Source organism: Coffea arabica, chromosome 1c, assembly GCF_036785885.1.
Source record: "Coffea arabica cultivar ET-39 chromosome 1c, Coffea Arabica ET-39 HiFi, whole genome shotgun sequence".
Taxonomy (NCBI): domain Eukaryota; kingdom Viridiplantae; phylum Streptophyta; class Magnoliopsida; order Gentianales; family Rubiaceae; genus Coffea; species Coffea arabica.
This window is the reverse complement of record NC_092310.1, coordinates 36,944,626-36,963,551: the sequence shown is the minus strand read 5'-3', so window position 1 is coordinate 36,963,551 and position 18,926 is coordinate 36,944,626. Positions and strand designations below refer to the sequence as shown.

The 18,926-nt window shown below is 36.4% G+C and overlaps 1 protein-coding gene across 6 annotated transcripts; it reads right to left on the bottom strand.

Annotated features, from left to right (window-relative positions):
- Window positions 1-2,915: 2,915 nt before the first annotated feature.
- On the bottom strand, window positions 2,916-6,918 carry LOC113739273 (uncharacterized). 6 transcript variants are annotated; one of them, XM_072063350.1, is made up of 4 exons: window positions 5,843-6,918; window positions 4,796-4,998; window positions 4,163-4,264; window positions 2,916-3,226 (listed from the first exon to the last, which is right to left on the bottom strand). In XM_072063350.1, exon 1 carries the CDS (start codon window positions 6,837-6,839, stop codon window positions 6,147-6,149), a length of 693 nt encoding a protein of 230 aa, XP_071919451.1. In that variant the 5' UTR covers window positions 6,840-6,918; the 3' UTR covers window positions 2,916-3,226; window positions 4,163-4,264; window positions 4,796-4,998; window positions 5,843-6,146. The 6 variants fall into 6 exon arrangements, with proteins under 6 accessions (XP_071919451.1, XP_071919485.1, XP_071919556.1 ...); XM_072063384.1 differs by having other exon boundaries at window positions 2,916-3,160; XM_072063455.1 differs by having other exon boundaries at window positions 2,916-3,160; window positions 4,163-4,233.
- Window positions 6,919-18,926: the final 12,008 nt, after the last annotated feature.

Here is an 18,926-nt window from a genome sequence, read left to right as displayed (position 1 = left end):
GCAACTAAACTTTCCATTCAAACTAACGATAGTACGAAAAAAAAGACTAATTAATGAAAAGACGATCTCCAAAAATTTTTAATTCACAGTCACAATATGTGAATTCGTGATAAATACAAAAAAGTTGGTAGCATAATTTTTTCCCCGAAATCATATCATTTACAATTTCCTTAATTTCATGTTCACACTATTAATGTGTTCATTTTTTAAATTTAATACAATTACAATTAAAAAAATGATCTTTCCCTAACTTTGTTTTATAGGAAATAAATACTTCAAAATCAATTTTTTCGCCGTCTAATACGAAGTCTAAAGCAATTGGGGAGGGTTTCGTTATTAGTAGGTTCTACCATTTAATTGTTCATTATTATTTTTGTAAACTTAACCAATATCAAACATGATGATATTTTATTTTTGTAACTTATTCAAATTGATATTATATTGCAAAATCATTGCAAATGCTTGCTACTTCTTCCTATGTTATGTTTGGAAGACTTTAACTTTACGAACTAAACTTAACTAATACAACCATATATTTTGGATTGAATCCATACACAGAACTAATAATGTCATTTCGTTAATTTCCAAAAATTTATAATACTTAAGAAACAATAATGGAGACACAAAAGCTGAATAGCTAGCTTTGGATGCAAAAGTTGTCTTCAAATACACACACAACACATGTATGTCCGTGTCTATACAAATTGAACTACAGGAAATGCACAACAAGATACATATTTAACTTCATCCAAGGTTCGTATCATGAATTCATCAAATGGGTCATGGGTATTTTTAGTGAATCAACAAATTGCAAATATATTTCGTTACTTTAGTATTACAGTGCACGGGATGCCATTTGGTTAATACATTAGAATCGCATTTGGATGTATTATCGTTCATTTTGAGTTTGGAATGGAGTCAGTCATTCCATTTACAACTGTTTGGTTTAGTTTTAAGAATGTATATGATTACTATAGCTCATGTTAGGTTCGTCGGCTTCTTTGAAATTGAATATAACATAATTTTACTAATTAAATGTATCAATATAACTGTATTAGTATAAATGTATTACTAAATTTAGTATAACTAAATCATAATTTTTATTAATAAGCACGTATATTTAATAGTACAATTGATATTATCAATTAAATTACATATACTACTATACATTATATATTACACATAGCTAATAATATCATTATTCTAAGTTTGTCACTAATCAAATTAAATATTATATATAATAAAATAAAATTATACAAATATTGTAATATTAATATAAATATATAATTATATATTATATATAATTATTCATTATTCTAATACATTATAATTATATAATGTATATTATATATTAAATATTATTATATATAATAATAATATTCATAATAATAAATATAACTATCTCTATATTTTTTTATTATTACATAATCATATATATTATAATTACATGAACATCTAATATACATTTATAAATAATATAAATATATTAGTATATAAATTTAATAAATTTATAACATATATTACGTAAATATACAACCCTCTATTAATTAAATGATTAGAATATATATTTATACAATATATTATACATGTGTATATAATAATTATAATTATAAATATAACTATATTTGTTATTATAAATATATTATAACGATTATAAATATATTATATAATTATACTAATATTTTAATAAAAATATAATTAGTCCTTAAATATTTTAATTAATATATATACATCACTACCATAATTATACACGATTGTTTAGTGGATCTCGGACGATTACTAGGGAATCAGTCCAGGTTACTAGGAAATTGTGAAATTTCAATTTTTTACATATGCTTCTAAAATACCAATTTCGATAGTAGTAATCCAAACAACAATTATACAATTTATTCTAATTCTCCATTCCGAAACCCTGTTCGGAAATGCCACAGTAGATTGTCATGCTCACTTTTCGGGAGATTAGTAAAACAGTAACTGAATTCGTACGCAGTTTCCTAAGCATCAGTCCGTAAAATGTACTTGTTAATTTTAATTTCAGTGATGTTAGTATCAAATACAATTTTTTATACTTAACTATAGTCAAACAACATTTCTTTGCTATTTTTCCAATACCACAATTGCAATTGCGTACTTTACGAAGTACAGCTCAGCATTAATGTCACATATTAAGTGTCGATGCAAATCAAGGGACATTATTAGTTCTGTGTATGGATTCAATCCAAAAATATAGTTGTATTAGTTAAGTTTAGTTCGTAAAGTTAAAGTCTTCCAAACATGCCATAAGAAAAAGTAGCAAGCATTTGCAATGATTTTGCAATATAATATCAATTTGAATAAGTTACAAAAAAATAAAATATCACCATGTTTGATATTAGTTAAGTTTACAAAAATAATAATGAACAATTAAATGGTAGAACCTACTAATAACAAAACCTTCCCCAATTGCTTTAGACTTCGTATTAGGAGGCCAAAAAAATTGATTTTGAAGTATTTATTTCCTATAAAAAAAAGTTCGGAAAAGATCATTTTTTTAATTGTAATTGTATTAAATTTAAAAAATGAACACATTAATAGTGTGAACATGAAATTAAGGAAATTGTAAATGATATGATTTCGGGAAAAAAATTATGCTACCAACTTTTTTGTATTTATCACGAATTCACATATTGTGACTGTGAATTAAAAATTTTTAGAGATCATTTTTTCATTAATTAGTCTTGTTTTTTTTTCCATACTATCGTTAGTTTAAATGGAAAGTTTAGTTGCACGTTGTTTGTGAGTAACTTCTAAAGTAACTATATAATCCTAATAATTTTTATGATTGCTTAGTATATTTATGTCATGGGTATATATTGTTGGTATGTTGTTATTAATTTTAATAAATTTTTTGGTATATTATGTGCAGAAAATAGTAGTTTCAGAATTTTTTGAATGTAATAAAAAAGTGGGGAAACAATGAAATAATTGCTGGGAGGAAAACACATGCACAGTGAACAAAGGAAAACATACACAGTAATTGGAGGGGGAAAAAGGCACAGCGAATGGCTGGAAACCTAACAGTAATGCATAGGACCCACTGTGTATATGACAACAGCGTAGGTATTCGTTGGTTGGCTGCATCCAGACACGTTCGTTTGGTTTATCTCCACGCGCGTTAGCACTGCAACATAACGGGTCCGTTAACACCTTATTTTCCAAATACACGTGTCATGCTCTGCTCCTCTACCTACGGTAAAAATGGTCAACGCCCCTCCTATCATAAAGGTTTCCATAACAAAGACCACACTACTACAAATACTACATAATATGAACTGCACCATTTTAAGTTTTCGATTAATAATGAATCAACTCTGAATGTTTCGAGCTGATATTACCTGAGACTCAAACCTTTAGAAAGGCCAAAGGATTAGATCCACTTTTCAGCAAATTTTCTTGTAATTACTAATAGGGAAAATCGTTCAAAACGTCCCTCACATTTTATAAAATAACTTTTTTCGTCCCTCACTTTTAAAAGAATAATTCTACGTCCCTTACAAATTCACATTGATCAAATTTGGTCTCTACCTAGGTTTTCGACTAATTTTTTGCCGGAATATACCACGTGACTTGCATGTGATCATTTTTTAAGGGCAAAATTGTCAAATCAAATTTTTATATAATTTGATTCATAGTCCCTCACATTTCACAAAATGAATTTTTTCATCCCTCACATTTTTCAAAATGAATTTTTTGTCCTTAAAATATGATCACGTGCAAGACACGTGGTGAATTCCGACCAAAAACTAGTTGGAAACCTAAGTAGGGACCAAATTTGATCAATGCGAATTTGTAAAGGACGTAAAATTACATTTTTAAAAGTAAGGGACGAAAAAAGTTATTTTATAAAATGTGAGGGACGTTTTGAACGATTTTCCCTTACTAATATTTGACGAAAGCTTGATGCCATAATCAATGCTATATTGAACAATGATTCGTCAAATTTCACCAATTGCCAACCCCTCTTCTCACCTCAAATTTAATCTTTAAAGTTCTATAAATATACAAATCCACCTTCCCTAAATCAAGAGAAAATATCTAATAGAAAGCACATTGGAAAACCAACAACCTAGATATTCTTTTGCAGCAAGGCGAGACTTCACACCAAGTTGATAGAGACTCTAACCTTCATGGAACTTGTATGAAAAGTCCAATGATGTTAAGCAAAAATAGCAGTTTATCAGTAGCCCTTCATGTCTGCATAACGCAAACTACAATATGGTTATACCTGCGAACAAAATATTAAGAGACATAAGGGCATCATACCCATCCTTAATTTACTGTTCATTTCTTAATGACCATAAACATAAAAGTTGATAATCCACAATTACTTTCCAATTATATAATAGTTGTCATTCTAGAAAATGGTTCTAAAAAAGACAGAACATTGAATCTTCAATATTTGCACCTACAAAACCCAAAAGTACATTATTCAAACAACTAAATTCAAAAAGAAGAAAAACACATACAATTTCAGAGCCAAAGTCACCATTGAATTTGAGAATAAAAAGTGTAAACACCAAAAACATGAGAATTTTGATACATTGATAACCACTTAACTCCAAATTGACCTTCAGCATTACTTGGTATAAAGTGGCAGTTTCTTGGTATAAAGTTGACATTATGCAACAATAATGGAAGCAAAAGGCAGATTCAACATAAAAATCGTATTAACTTCAAAGGTCATTTCTTGTTTGTTGCCCATAAGTGACAAATAATTTTTAGACAAGGAGGCAGTTTAGGCTTTCAAACAACTAACCATTTACTGGATTTAATGCACTTGAAGCGTGTGCTGATACCAACCGCTTAGCTGCGAAACTTGCATTATGTTGTCTCTAATTGTCAAATATGCTTTCTTCCTTTTCGCTAGCTTCCTGAAGATAGAAATTAGCCATTGTCCAGGAGAACAGCTAAAGCACATCATCAACCGAATGTTTCTTGATAAAACACGCCAAACCTCTGCTGAAAACAGAACAAGAACCAAAGAAATATCAGATCTGACTGGTAATATCAGATCAAACTTTGCTGGTAGAAGCTAATTTCACAAACTTTTCTTGATCTACCAGTAAAGAGAGAAAGATGAAAAATAATCAGAATATAATTACCAGTCAGTCAATCTGGAAAACCAAAAAGCAAATATTGTAAATCAACAAATCAAGTGAAACATACAAGGAACATAAAATAAGTTTGTACCACAATATCATACCAAGTTTCAGGTCTAGATGTGATTTTTGACGACTCAGATTTTACAAATTGAGAGATTTCAAAAACATGTAGAGAGAATGATATTAATTTTTGTCATAACAATTAATCAGCAGCAGCTCACATGAGGACTTTGTATCATTCTTTTTCAAGCTTACAACCTTGATTGTGGTTACAATCTGCTAAGGAACCAAGACAATAGCAAGTGGCACAGCAACATATAGAACAGCATGGAAACGAGCTCCATTACTAACCACAGATCACACCTCCCCCAAATGTTACAAGTAAAGCTCATTTCTCAACAACCCAGATCCACTTCAAGATCTTTTTGTTTTTAATACATACAGGAATAGGATAAATGATACAAAATGATAACTAACAACATGTGAAGCAGCACTTTAATGTGGCAAGAATAGAGAGTCACTATTACAATTCCTTATCGAACAAACCAACTTCGCATAGCTTTTGCCATGCAAGTAAAAGCAATTAGTCTTGGATGGCAGTGGAATACAACAGCAGCCAGCATACCATATGTTTATTTATCTAATCAAAATGTGACATTTGAAAGTCTAATAAAGTTAAAAGCTCCATAAAGAAGTTGTACCGTAGGTAAATCAATCTGGTGAGTACTGCCTGAATACTTTCACATATTTCTTCCAATTATTTGTCCACTACAGCATCCATTTTCAACAGAATCCAGATATTAAATCGACACACCAAGCAAAAAACTTAACCGCAAAAGGAAATAAAATGCCACTATTGTCATTCAAATCCACCGCCATCACAGTCGACTCTGAAACCAGAAACTCCCATTCTGCAATGGTTATCATCAAAATTTGATCTTTCTTGCCAATTTTTCCTGAAAAATAACTATTATTCCTCAAATTAAAAGCTCCAAGCATCCCATTTTACATTGTCCTGCCATTTCGTCTTAAAAAATCATCAACGTCCTTGGCATTCCCTGAACCCAATAAATCACTTCCTTTACAGCTCGTCAAGTTGAATTGAGTTGTAAACTCAACCCAGGACGTCCCAAATTTCATCATCTCAACCATCCCATCATGCTTATTGCCTTCCAAACACAACCAAGATAGCAACTTTGAGACCTCCCACCTATTCCTCACCAAATCCAAGCCTTTGATGGCAACTTTAGCATCCCTAAACGCCGTCATACACTTGTTTTTTGAAAATTCTCGGCACTTATCCTTGGCAGTTTCAAGACAAGCCTCCATTTCACGTTCTTCGCATTTTGCCCGTTCCGCATAATCTTGTTTGGCTACGCCGCCCGTTAGGGTTTTCCACCAGGAGGGTTTGCATTTGTTGGATGCGGCGAGGGAGCAGCCAATTCGAGCTCCAGCTTCGCATTGTTGGGTGATTTGGGATTCACACGCCTTGTACGCAGAGGCCCATGACTGCGGGTCCTTGAATGCAAGGATAAACGGCCCAGCTTCTGAATTGTCAGATGAACTGGCCCTTACAGGCCCACGGAGAAGGGGGATTGGATGTTGGAAAGGGATTAGGGTAGCCGATGGTGTGTAGTCGTCCAAATTGGGGGGTGGAGGTGGTGGTGGTGGCAGAGGCCGTGGAGATTCTGCGGCCATGTTATCAAGTCAAGGCTGAGAGAGCTTAGGCTACAGCTGCTCCGATTTAGTAAACGGTAAGTCGCTGCTATGAAATTCTGAAGACTTGAACTATTAATTCTGGATACGGCATTGAATACACTTGGCATCTCTGGATTCGGCTTCAAGTCCACGTAGCTTTCAAGGAATGAAGTTTCCCGGTATCCAAATAAAACAATTTATTTGTTGCACTTTGAACGCATGGAAGTTGGAGAGGCTAACAATAATGGCCGTTTGGCAAGTAAGTTTTTTGAATATTTGTCTAAAATTTTACAATAATGGCCGGTATCCAAATAAAACAATTTATCTTGTTTGAATGTTTGTCTAAAACTTTTTGAACTGTGTAATTTTTGAATATTTTGAAGTGTATAGTTTAAAAATTTTGCGAAGTATTTTGAGGTTACTACAGTTAAAGTTTTTAAAAAACTTATAGCAGATAAACTTGGCAAAAAACTCAAGAGTCAAACCAGACCTTTAATATAGAAGAAAGCAAAACCACGTACAAAATTTTCCACGTCATTCCGAAACAAAAAGCTATGACCGCAGATAAAAGCTAAAATACTGATGTATAATGTTGCAGACTTAATAGCAAAACCCACCCTACTACAAATAATAGATATTATGGGGCGTGCCATTTTAAGTTGTCAATTAACAATGAATCAACTATGAATGTTTCAGGCTGATATAATCTGGAACTCAAACCTTTAGAAAGGCTAGAGGATTCAGTAAATTTTCTTTTGATTTCTAATATTTGACCAATGTTTTATGCCATAGTCAGTGCTATACTAAACAATAATTCATCAAATGTACTCTACTCTGCCTACAATAATACAATATGCAACTTCTTGTACATGACAAATGACGAGGTCATTTCCGAGTGGACAAGTCGAGTCGGCAGCACGAGCTCACTTGTCGAAACACACAAGACTAGTCGGAGTCTTATACCTGGGTCTTATTCCAATGCTAAAGTCAGTTATGGAACGAGAGTCAGAGGCACAACTAGTTAAGTGGTTAGTCACATGTACCTGACTTGCAGACGATGAGGGGTATTTATACGGAAGAACCTCGTAGATAGGATGTGCTGTCTAGACCTGACTGATGGTCAGATGACAGTCTTATGGTGGTGGGCTTAGTTGTAACTCTGACCGCTAGGTTAGCAGGTAGTCACATCAGCCTGACAATCACTAACCACCTCCACAGCCAAGGTGTTGGGTGTTAGGTCCATGACAGGATCTAAAGTGAAAGTGAAGCTGATATGATTGGCCGAGACAATCTTCACCTCGGAAAGGCAAAGACGAGGATCTTAAGAAACAAATGAGCTTAGATAGCCACCTCGATAGTGACAAGCTGAGATGGTACCCATAACAAAGTTATACAATTATGTCCTGAAATATTAAAAATTAGTATATTCTAACTCTTAAAATCAATAGACACCATGGCAGTATAATCAAAGGAATAATATTCATATAGTCGTATCAAATCAAGAAAGACCCTAAACCAAAAGTACAAGTATATCAAGCTCTAAAGTTCTAAACTAGCAAAGAAGACTGGAACCAAAAGTGATGTGATCCTTGATCCACGGGAACCAAGAAGACGACGCGCGGAAGCAAACCCTAGACTTTAGAGGACACGTTGCGAAGTTGACGGAGTCGAACCCAAACTTGGACCACTCAAGACGGGTTTAACGGTAGAAGACGCTACAATCAAGCGTGTGTGCTTGATTGATAAGTCAGGAAACAAGCTAGGATCAACTCTAGGGTGTTCAACTTAGCTTTCACAAGCTAAAAGGAAATTGCTTCAAAGAAGACAAATTTCTGGAATTTTTTTTATTAAATGTCAAAAAACCGAATGTAGACATCAACTTCGGGCTATTTATAGCCTTGTCTAAAGCTAATAAGACTTGGAAAATAGCAAAGGAAATTCGGCCAGCACTTGCTCTTTCTTTGGGCCGAAGTTAAATCTAGTTAACTAATTAACTAACTCAATAAAGGACTAACCGTGCATTGAGGGAATTGACATAGAGGATCCTTGCAAGATTACCAAGACGTTGCAAACAATTGAAGAGGCAAGTGATCAAGCTTCAAATGGCAGAATTGGGTTTCGATTAAGTAACTCATGTTGAGCTTAGTTTCGGCCATGTGGGCCTTGGTTTTAATAGTCCTTTAGTGAGTTAATTAATTAGTTAACTAGGTTTAACTTCAGCCCAAAGAAAGAGCAAGTACCGGCTGAATTTCCTTTGCTATTTCTCAAGTCTTATTAGGTTTAGACAAGACTATAAATAGCCTGAAGTTGATATCTACATTCAGTTTTTTGACATTTAATAAAATAAATTCCAGAAATTTGTCTTCTTTGAAGCAACTTCCCTTTAGCTTGTGAAAGCTAAGTTGAACACCCTAGAGTTGATCCTAGGTTGTTTCTTTACTTATCAATCAAGCACACACACTTGATTGTGGTGTCTTCTACCGTTGAACCCCTCTTGAGTGGTCCAAGTTTGGGTTCGACTCTGTTAACTTCGCAACGTGCCCTCTAAGGTCTAAGGTTTGCTTCCGCGCATCGTCTCCTTGGTTCCTGTGGATCAAGGATCACATCAGTTGGTATCAGAGTTGGTTAGAGGTATCACGTAAATCCCTTTTTCGTATTTTGAGTCTGTTTTTATCCTCCATATTCGTAGCTATGTGTTAGGGTTTGTGTCTTGGGTCATTGGAAATTCTTGTGTCATGTACAAATTATGTTTTGTGTTGTTTAGTTGCTATTTTGTTGAGTCGAACCCAAACTTGGACCACTCAAGACGGGTTCAACGATAGAAGACACCACAATCAAATGTGTGTACTTGATTGATAAGTCAAGAAACAACCTAGGATCAACTCTAAGGTGTTTAACTTATCTTTCACAAGTTAAAGGGAAATTGTTTCAAAGAAGACAAATTTCTAGAATTTCTTTTATTAAATGTCAAAAAACTGAATGTAGACATCAACTTCGAGCTATTTATAGCCATGTCTAAACCTAATAAGACTTGAAAAATAGCAAAGAAAATTCAGCTAGCACTTGCTCTTTCTTTGGGCTGAAGTTAAACCTAGTTAATTAATTAACTAACTCACTAAAGGACTACTAAAACCAATGCCCACATGGCCGAAACTAAGCTCAACATGAGCTACTTAATTGAAACCCAATCCGGCTTTTGAAGCTTGATCACTTGCCTTCTCAATTGTTAGCAACATCTTGGTAATCTTGCAAGGATCCTCCATGTCAATTCCCTCAATGCACGGTTTCTCTTGAGCTTGGACGATATGAACTAATGCTTGAAGTAACTCTTTGAACCACTTAACTCGTGCATGTGTCACGGGTCCTTGAGGGACCTTCACAGGGCCTACGTGAACATCATAGGTAGCTTGCTCATGCGCATCATTCCCCTCCTCTTGAGAAAGATTTGCTCTCAAATCGTGTTCGTCCCCTGCAAGGAATGGACTTATATCAGCAACGTTAAATGTAGCACTTACATTATACTCACCAGGTAGATCTAAGCGGTATGCGTTATCATTGATGCGCTCAATGACTTGGAAAGGACCATTTCCTCTAGGTGACAACTTGCTTTGACATTGCTTTGGAAATCTTTCCTTGTGCAAGTGCAACAAAATCCAGTCACCAGGTTCAAAAACAAGCTTGCACCTATTCTTGTTAGCTTGTTGGACATACTCTCGAATTGGGCAGTTCTCCTCTCGATGTTGGTAAGGATCTTCTCGTGCAATGATCTCACGAATTCAGCTTTCTTCTTGCCATATAAGTTCACATGCTCAGAAGAAAGTAATGGAAACAAATCTAAAGGCGTTAAGGGGTTAAAACTATACACAACTTCAAAAGGTGAAAATTGTGTAGCACTATGCATTTCCCTATTATATGCAAACTCTACGTGTGGTAGACACTCCTCCCATGACTTAAGATTTTTCTTTATGATTACACATAAGAGTGTTGATAAGGTCCTATTAACCACCTCAGTTTGTCCATCCGTTTGAGAATGACTAGAAATAGAGAATAGCAACTTGATTCCCAACCTACCCCACAAAGACTTCCAAAAATAGTTCAAGAACTTAACATCTCTATCGGACACTATAGTTCGAGGTATGCCATGCAAAAGTACAACCTCTTTAAAGAATAAGTCAGCAATGTGCAATGCATCATTAGTTTTATGACATGCAATAAAATGAGCCATTTTGGAGAACCTATCTACTACAATGAAGATAGAATAATGACCACGTTTAGATCGAGAAAATTTGTCTTCTTTGAAGCAATTTCTCTTTAACTTGTAAAAGTTAAGTTGAACACCCTAGAATTGATCCTAGGTTGTTTCTTGACTTATCAATCAAACACACACACTTGATTGTGGCGTCTTCTACCGTTGAACCCGTCTTGAGTAGTCCAAGTTTGGGTTCGATTCCGTCAACTTCGCAACGTGTCCTCTAAGGTCTAGGGTTTGCTTCCGCACATCATCTCCTTGGTTTCCGTGGATCAAGGATCACATCAGTTGGTATCAGAACTGGTTAGAGGTATCACGTTTATCCCTTTTTCGTGTTTTGAGTTTGTTTTTATCCTCCATATTCGTAGCTATGTTTTAGGGTTCGTGTCTTGGGTCGTTCGAAATTCTTGTGTCGTGTACAAATTCTGTTTTGTGTTATTTAGTTGCTGTCCAAAATTTCTATCCAGATTTGTCATTGTGTTTGTGTTCTGTTTGAGTCCGACATTCTATTTGTATTGTTTAGTTATGACTTAACTAGCAAGAAAAACAAAAAAATATCGCGTGGCAACTAGGGTTTATCCCTCTTCTTGTCACATCTTAAGTTGGTTTGTCTTTGTGTTGTAATCTGTCCAGATTGCTTTTCATTCGTCAATTGCTATTAGTTTACCTAGATTGTGGTATAATTCGTGTTGGCTATTGTGTTGTTTGGGTCGTGAAAACAACCCAATAAAAAGTAAAAAAAAAGGTGTCACATACCTCATTGTTCCTTGAGTCGTTGCTAGAAATTTTCTTGGGGGCTGCCAAAGCTGTTTTGCCTTTAAACCTTGCATGATTACCAAAACATAATCTGGGTAGTTCTTGAGGTTCTTGATCGAAAATCTTGAAGTTCTTGGATCAACCAAAACTGATTTGATAATTCTTGATTACACATCAAGGGTTTCTTGAAAACTTGGGAAGAAAACTTCTATTTTCTTGGCAATCTTGAACTTTGATCCGAAACTTCAATTTGTTGGGACTAAATCTGAGTTCTTGAAAAAAAAAATTAGAAAGCCGCAGAGAAAAAAAGAAAAGAAAGAAACAAAAGAGAAAAAAAAAAAAAAGAGAGAAAGCATCGGCTCCAGTGTTTTACTTGGAAAAGCAAGTCCCCTTCTTGATCCACTTCTAATCCTAAAGCCATTGGGAATGAAGTTAGCCAAGAAAATCAAGAAACCAAATCCAAACCTTCCTAAAACACCTTGATCTTTCCACATCAGTCCAAACAACCTTCCTAAACCCTTGTTTCCTAAAACAACCGCCACCTCTTTGCCACTTGTTTCTAAAGTCGGTTGCAACCCACAATTGGCTAATCTGCCAGGGTTGGAAACCGCACCAATTGAGCACCCCAAAATCTCCAGAACACCACCAATCCCTGACCAAAAAGCCGAGAAACAGCAGTTCAATGAATTCCAGAAAATTTGGTTATCGGGTAGAGTCTTTCTAGGATTTTCGAAAATTTCAGCTTTGGAGTCATTTGTTGTGCTTCCTTTTGAGTCGCTAGTTTATTGTCAGCCATAATCTGAGTCATAGGTCACATCTTAGGTCATCATTCATCTGCATTATTGTTGCAAATTTTGTGTCACTTGTTGACTAGTCAAGAAACAACTTTTACTGTGACGTCTAACTTGTTCAACTCGAGCAACTAGCAAGCCTAAGGAATTGTTTGGTGAAATTATTAGAGAGCAGCAAACTTGAGTGAAATACGAGCGTGAGTGATCTATATATTGTATAAAAAGAGAGAGAGAGGAAGTCGTTTGTTTGTTTTCTTTTGCAGGTTTACCTAAGCATGTCTAGTGGAGTTGGTAACCAAACAATGGATATTAAACTATACATGGAGGCCATGATGGGGGAATTCAAGTGAATGCTTAAGAGCTCCATTGAACCTTTGCATGAAAGGATTGACCAGTTGGAGAGCTCTAGGCTACCACCTAATTCGATCAAGCGAAGAGAATCGGCATACTCAAATGATGAGAAGGAAGCGTTTGAGAGGAGGTACCAAACTGACCAACGTGTACAAAGGCGAGGCGATGATGCCATTAATGGTGTCAAACTCAAAATTCCATCCTTCCAAGGCAAGTCGGATCCCGAGGCTTACCTGGAATGGGAAAGGAAGATCGAGTTGGTTTACAAGTGCCACACTTACATGGAGGAGCAAAAGATGAAACTTGCAGCTGTGGAGTCCATAGACCACGCCTCCATTTGTTGGGACCAACTTTGACTTGGTGGAAGGAGAAACCGTGAGAGATCTGTGGAGACTTGAGAATAGATGAGGAGCTTAATGAGAAAAAGGTTCGTGCCAAGCTACTATAGCCGAGACTTACACCGATGGTTGCAAGCTCTTACTCAAGGTTCCATATTCATCGAAGATTATTACAAAGAAATGGAGATGGCCATTATGAAAGCAGATTTACGTGAAGAAGGAGAAGCTACCATGACTCGGTTCTTGCATGGCTTGAGGCCCAAGATTGCTGAAGTAGTGGAGCTCCAACACTACCTCGACATGAATGAGATGCTAGGAAAGGCAGTCACAGTTGAACAACGCCTCAAGAGGAGGGGTAGTGCACATCTAGGCACTACGTACCAAGGAGGAAGTTGGCGCACCTCTCAACCAAAAAAGGAGGAGAAGGCCCGACCCCCTCTAACCCTTCAAAGCTGAATGCCTTCCTTCCAAAGATGAAGGCAATGGGCGAACCAAGGCTAACAATGAAGCTTCCAAGCCACGAAGCCAAGACACTAAATGCTTTAAGTGTCAAGGCTTTGGTCATATCGCCTCCCAATGCCTTAACCAATGAACTATGCTCTTGTTGGCGAATGGGGAGATTATATCGGATAAGGCGGATGGGTGTAAAGGGATGCTGCCTCTTGAGGAGGAAGAGAATGATTCGGGCGAGGAGGTTTGAAAGGTCCTTACTGCGCGGTCTAAGAAGGAGGAAATGGAGGAGCAACGGGACAACCTTTTCTACACAAGGGGTCATATCAAGGATAAGGTCTGTAGTGTTGTTATTGATAGTGAAAGTTGTGCCAATGTAGCTAGTCTACTCATGATAGAAAAGCTAGGGCTTCCAGCTGTCAAGCATCCAAAACCTTATCGCCTTCAATGGTTGAATAATGAAGGGAAAGTCCGCGTGTTTAGGCAAGTGAAGGTGCCATTTCGAATTGGAAAATATGAAGATGAAGTCACTTATGATGTTGTGCCAATGCAAGCAAGTCATCTCATACTTGGGTGACCTTGGCAATATGATCGAGACATTGAGTTCAAGGGACGAGCTAATAAATATTTTTCATGCATTGTAATAGGAAAGTAACCCTTGTACCCCTTACCCCAAAACAAGTGTACAAAAATCAAATGAGACTCCAAAAGGAGTATGAGCTAGAACTTGAGAGGAAAAAATGAGAGAAAAGTGAGGAAGAAAAAGGAGAAGGTAGGGTCGAACCCCTAGGGAAGAAAAAGGCAACAATATGGTTGGCCATGAGAGAGGATAACAAAGGGAAGCTAAGCTTGTTAGCAAAAGTTAAAGATGTAAAGCGAGTTTTGTCTTCCAACCAACTCTTACTCGTACTTGTATGCAAGAAAGATGTGACTGCCCAACTTTCCCCTTAGGCGAACCAGAGGGTTCAGCGGACCGCCTGCCCAACTCTCGCCGGGACTCAGTCGTTCACTCATACAAATTGGAAATAGAACCACAAGAAAGAGCAAAACGAGGATCCAAAACTTAAAACAAAACTTATATCCGTTGCTATCTCAGAAAGAAGTACAACTGTCGAGAATACAAAAGTTCTCAAGTCACCATACAACCAGCCCGTGCCAAGCATTAGGGCGAGAACCAAAACTAGACCTAGCTAGTCGATACAGAGCTCTCGCCCCTGCTCGCCTTCCCCTGTTAAGGAAAACAAAACTAAAGGAATGAGCTAAAAGCTCAGTGAGGTTCCAAACATAGGATCAAGCCATAAATCAAACAATAAGTCAAGAAACATACACAACATTTACAATAAGTCACACATGAAAAGGATACGTTCGTTCATTCGTTCGTTCTCCTGTCATTCCCCTTCTTCCTTCATTTGTTTGAAAATGCATTTTTCATTTATCAATAAAACCCTCGTTCGTTCGTTCGTTCATTTCATTCAACCCTTTCTGGACATCGACCAGGCTCCACCAACCTCCACCAACCTTCAAGGTAATACTCGAGTATACCAAACGTTCACCCAGGTCACCAAATTGCCCGACCGAGTCCGCTTCTGGCTCGAGTCGATCGGTAACAAGGGGCAGGACCCAGTTCAGCCAAACGGCTTACATTCATGCACGACTAGCATTTAATCATTTAATCATTGAAAATTTCACATTTATTTAGGTCGAGTGCGATAAAGTACACACTCGCCTAGAAAACTCGTTTTAACAATCATTGAAAGCACTTAACACATTATCAATTAATAATAACAAGCCAATAAGTCAAGGAAATATAACAAACAAGGAACACTCACCGAATTATGCAAAATAACGTCCAAAATGTCCTATCGGATCTTACCCTCGGTCACTGAGAAAACCTATGATTCATCGAGAAAGAATATTACAATTCATCTAACAAAACAAGTAAGTGGAATCAAGGAACTCGACTAGTTACGAGTAAAACGGATAAAGGTGACTTTAAAGTGAAAAAACCATTTGGATCTGTGAACGGAAATAACTAGGGTGTCATAAACCAAACTCAAAGGGTTATAACAGTTCCAATGGAAAACACTTGAATCAAAGTCAAGTCGGAATCCAACTAGATAGGCTCAGAAATATTATTTTTCGGAATCGTTTATGTGGTTCAAAATCAATATACATTCAAGTAGGTATTATGGCTTACATGTCTTGACTGAGAAAACCTTAGGTCATACCTCTATATTTTGGTATGAAGTAGTAAATAAATATTTGAAGGTTCAAATGGAAAAGGTATCATGTTTTAAGATAAAAAATGGTCATAGCATTTGCCAAACGAAAAATATACAAGTTCACATAGAATCTTAGCCCTCGAGCGAAAATTTGGGCAGCACGCCCTTTGTATTTTCCTATTTTCCAACCATTTATGACTTCATTATTTTCCTCAATCAATCCCAACATTACACATAACATAAACAGCCACTTAATATGCTCAAGACAATACAAGGACAAAATTTAAGCTAACAACAAGTGCGGAAACGAAGTTTACAAAAGACAGTTTTGACGGGTTTTTTGCGGAATGGGTACATCCGAGGCTACGCTTATCAGATTGAGATGAAACTTATACCATTTCGAAGCTAAGACAGGGGGTTACAAGGTTGAAGAAGGCCACTCAGTCCAGTTTGCAATGTATCTAGGTCAAAATTGAAATATACGAAACCAGAATCTCACAAACAGGTTGGGTAACAGCACAATTGTTAAACAGCAATAACTCAAGCTACCGAAGTCCGATTGAAGTGTATCTTATGGTGTTTCGAAGCTAAAACACAACCCTACATTTCTTATGAAGACCTCCAAGGCCAAATCATGCATTTTCATGATCAAAAATGGAAAACTACACGAAAACAGAATTCTGGGCGCGAAACAGGTTTCATGGACAGTCAAGGATATTTCAGTCATTTCACAGGCTACAGTGGTCGGATCAAGCTGAAATTTTGCAGGCAACTAGTTTATACGATTTTCTACAACTTTAATGTTTTGGCCAAAATCTAATTCGGTAAGGATCATGGTGAAAAGTCACGGTCAGATTGGGTGAAATGTCAACCCTGTTCGCTGAACTCCTACCTAGACCAATCTGGGTATTTCCATCTTATCTCAGACTACCAAGCTCGGATTGGGTTGAAAATTTACAGACAACTAGAAAACATCATTCTATACAACTTTCATGTTTTGTGCTAAGGCCAATTCGGCCTCTAACCTGGTTGAACAGAAACGGGCAGAGCAGGGGTTAGTGAAACCCTAATCTGGGATCTTTGCCCCAAACCAGAATTTTTGTACTCCCTCCGTCCCAAAATAAGGGACGTTTTTGGGGATTCTAACTTATTATGCACAGTTCAATCAATTTGAATGTGAGACATTTTTTTCCAATCGTGCCCCTTTGACCGATATCAAATCTTAATTGCTGTCTATGGTGATGTGAAAAGAATCTGTGGGTCCATGTAAAATGTAAGCTCTTTTTCATGCCGTTGCCAAGCACGCGCCTATTTATGGCCATCAAAATTTTTGGTGCTGTCCACGTACCTTTTTTTTGGATGTCTATTTATTGCTTTTGTGGGTTCCATCATACTTGTTTTTTATTTTATCAATGTCTCTTTTGAGGCTACAAATGGAATGTTAGAGAAAAAAATTGTAGTGTGACTCAAATTTTGGGACATGAAAAAATATGAACTATGACAATAACAATGGGACGGAGGGAGTACAATCTATCACATCCAACATATATCAACTTCATTTTACACTATAATAGGCTATCATACCATGAGTAAACCATAAAATACTATATAAAACAGAAAAATCCTCAATTAATAGAAAAAATTAGACAACTCAACCATAACTTATGAAATAACCCACAAAATGACATGCTTCACCACTAAAAACCCTTAATTAATCATTATTATCATGAAAGGGAAGATATCTAGACAACTCACCTTTACAACTCAAGAAAGATAATAGCTTAGGTTTCTTTCTTCCAAAACAACTCCACCAATAGCTTTAAACCTCCTTAGTGAGCACTTGTATGGAGTAGATTCAAGTTTGGTTGGTTGAAACTCAAGATTTGAGCAAATTTGGAAGTTAGAAATTGAAGAACCTTCCCTTGTTTTCCTCCTTAGAACAGCCGGCCATGAGGGATGAAAAATGGAGAAAAATTGCTCAAAATTTGGTTTTAGTAAAGGTAAGAAGGTTTGGTCAAAGTCCAACTACGAATCGGATCGCGACATGTGGCACCTCATAAGTTTAACACTTATCCTTTTGTCTCTCCATCATTAACCATCTAAGCAACCTCTAATTATCTCTTAACACCTGATAAATTAAATCCGGTATACACAACTTAACCTAATTGGCCGAATTTTACCGAACTTTCCGCACTAGCGGGTCCCACGTCCGATATATGCTCTTAATTTCTCGAAAACTAACCGATACTAGAAAATCATCTAAAAAAGAATATTCACTCATAAAAATTATCTAGAAATTTTCCTAATAAAGAAAATGCAGAAAAATATGCCATTAAATAGAATAAAACCCAGAAAATGAGAAAATTACGGGGTCTTACAAAAGAGTTGGTCATTTCATCTATACCTACTAACTTCTTGCCTTCCAATGTTTTATCACTTTTGCAGGAGTTCGAGGATATATTCCCGGAGGATATTCCAGATGGACTACCACCTCTAAGAGGAATCGAGCACCAAATCGATCTCGTTCCGGGAGCCCCACTGCCTAACAAGCCCGCCTATCGGATAGGGTTTGAGGAAACGAAGGAATTACAAAGGCAAGTGGAGGAATTGCTAAGGAAGGCTGGGCTCGAGAAAGTCTAATCCCATGTACTGTACCAATGATTCTCGTGCCAAAAAAAGATGGAGTTTGGAGAATATGCACTGACTGTACGCAATCAATGCTATCACAGCAAAATATCGTCACCCTATCCCTAGGTTAGATGATATGTTGGATGAACTGCATGGTGCCATTATTTTTACTAAAATTGACTTGAAAAGTAGTTACCACCAAATAAGAATGAAAGAAGGAGACGAGTGGAAAACCGCTTTCAAAACTAAATATGGTCTTTATGAGTGGTTAGTCATGCCCTTTGATTTAACTAATGCGCCTA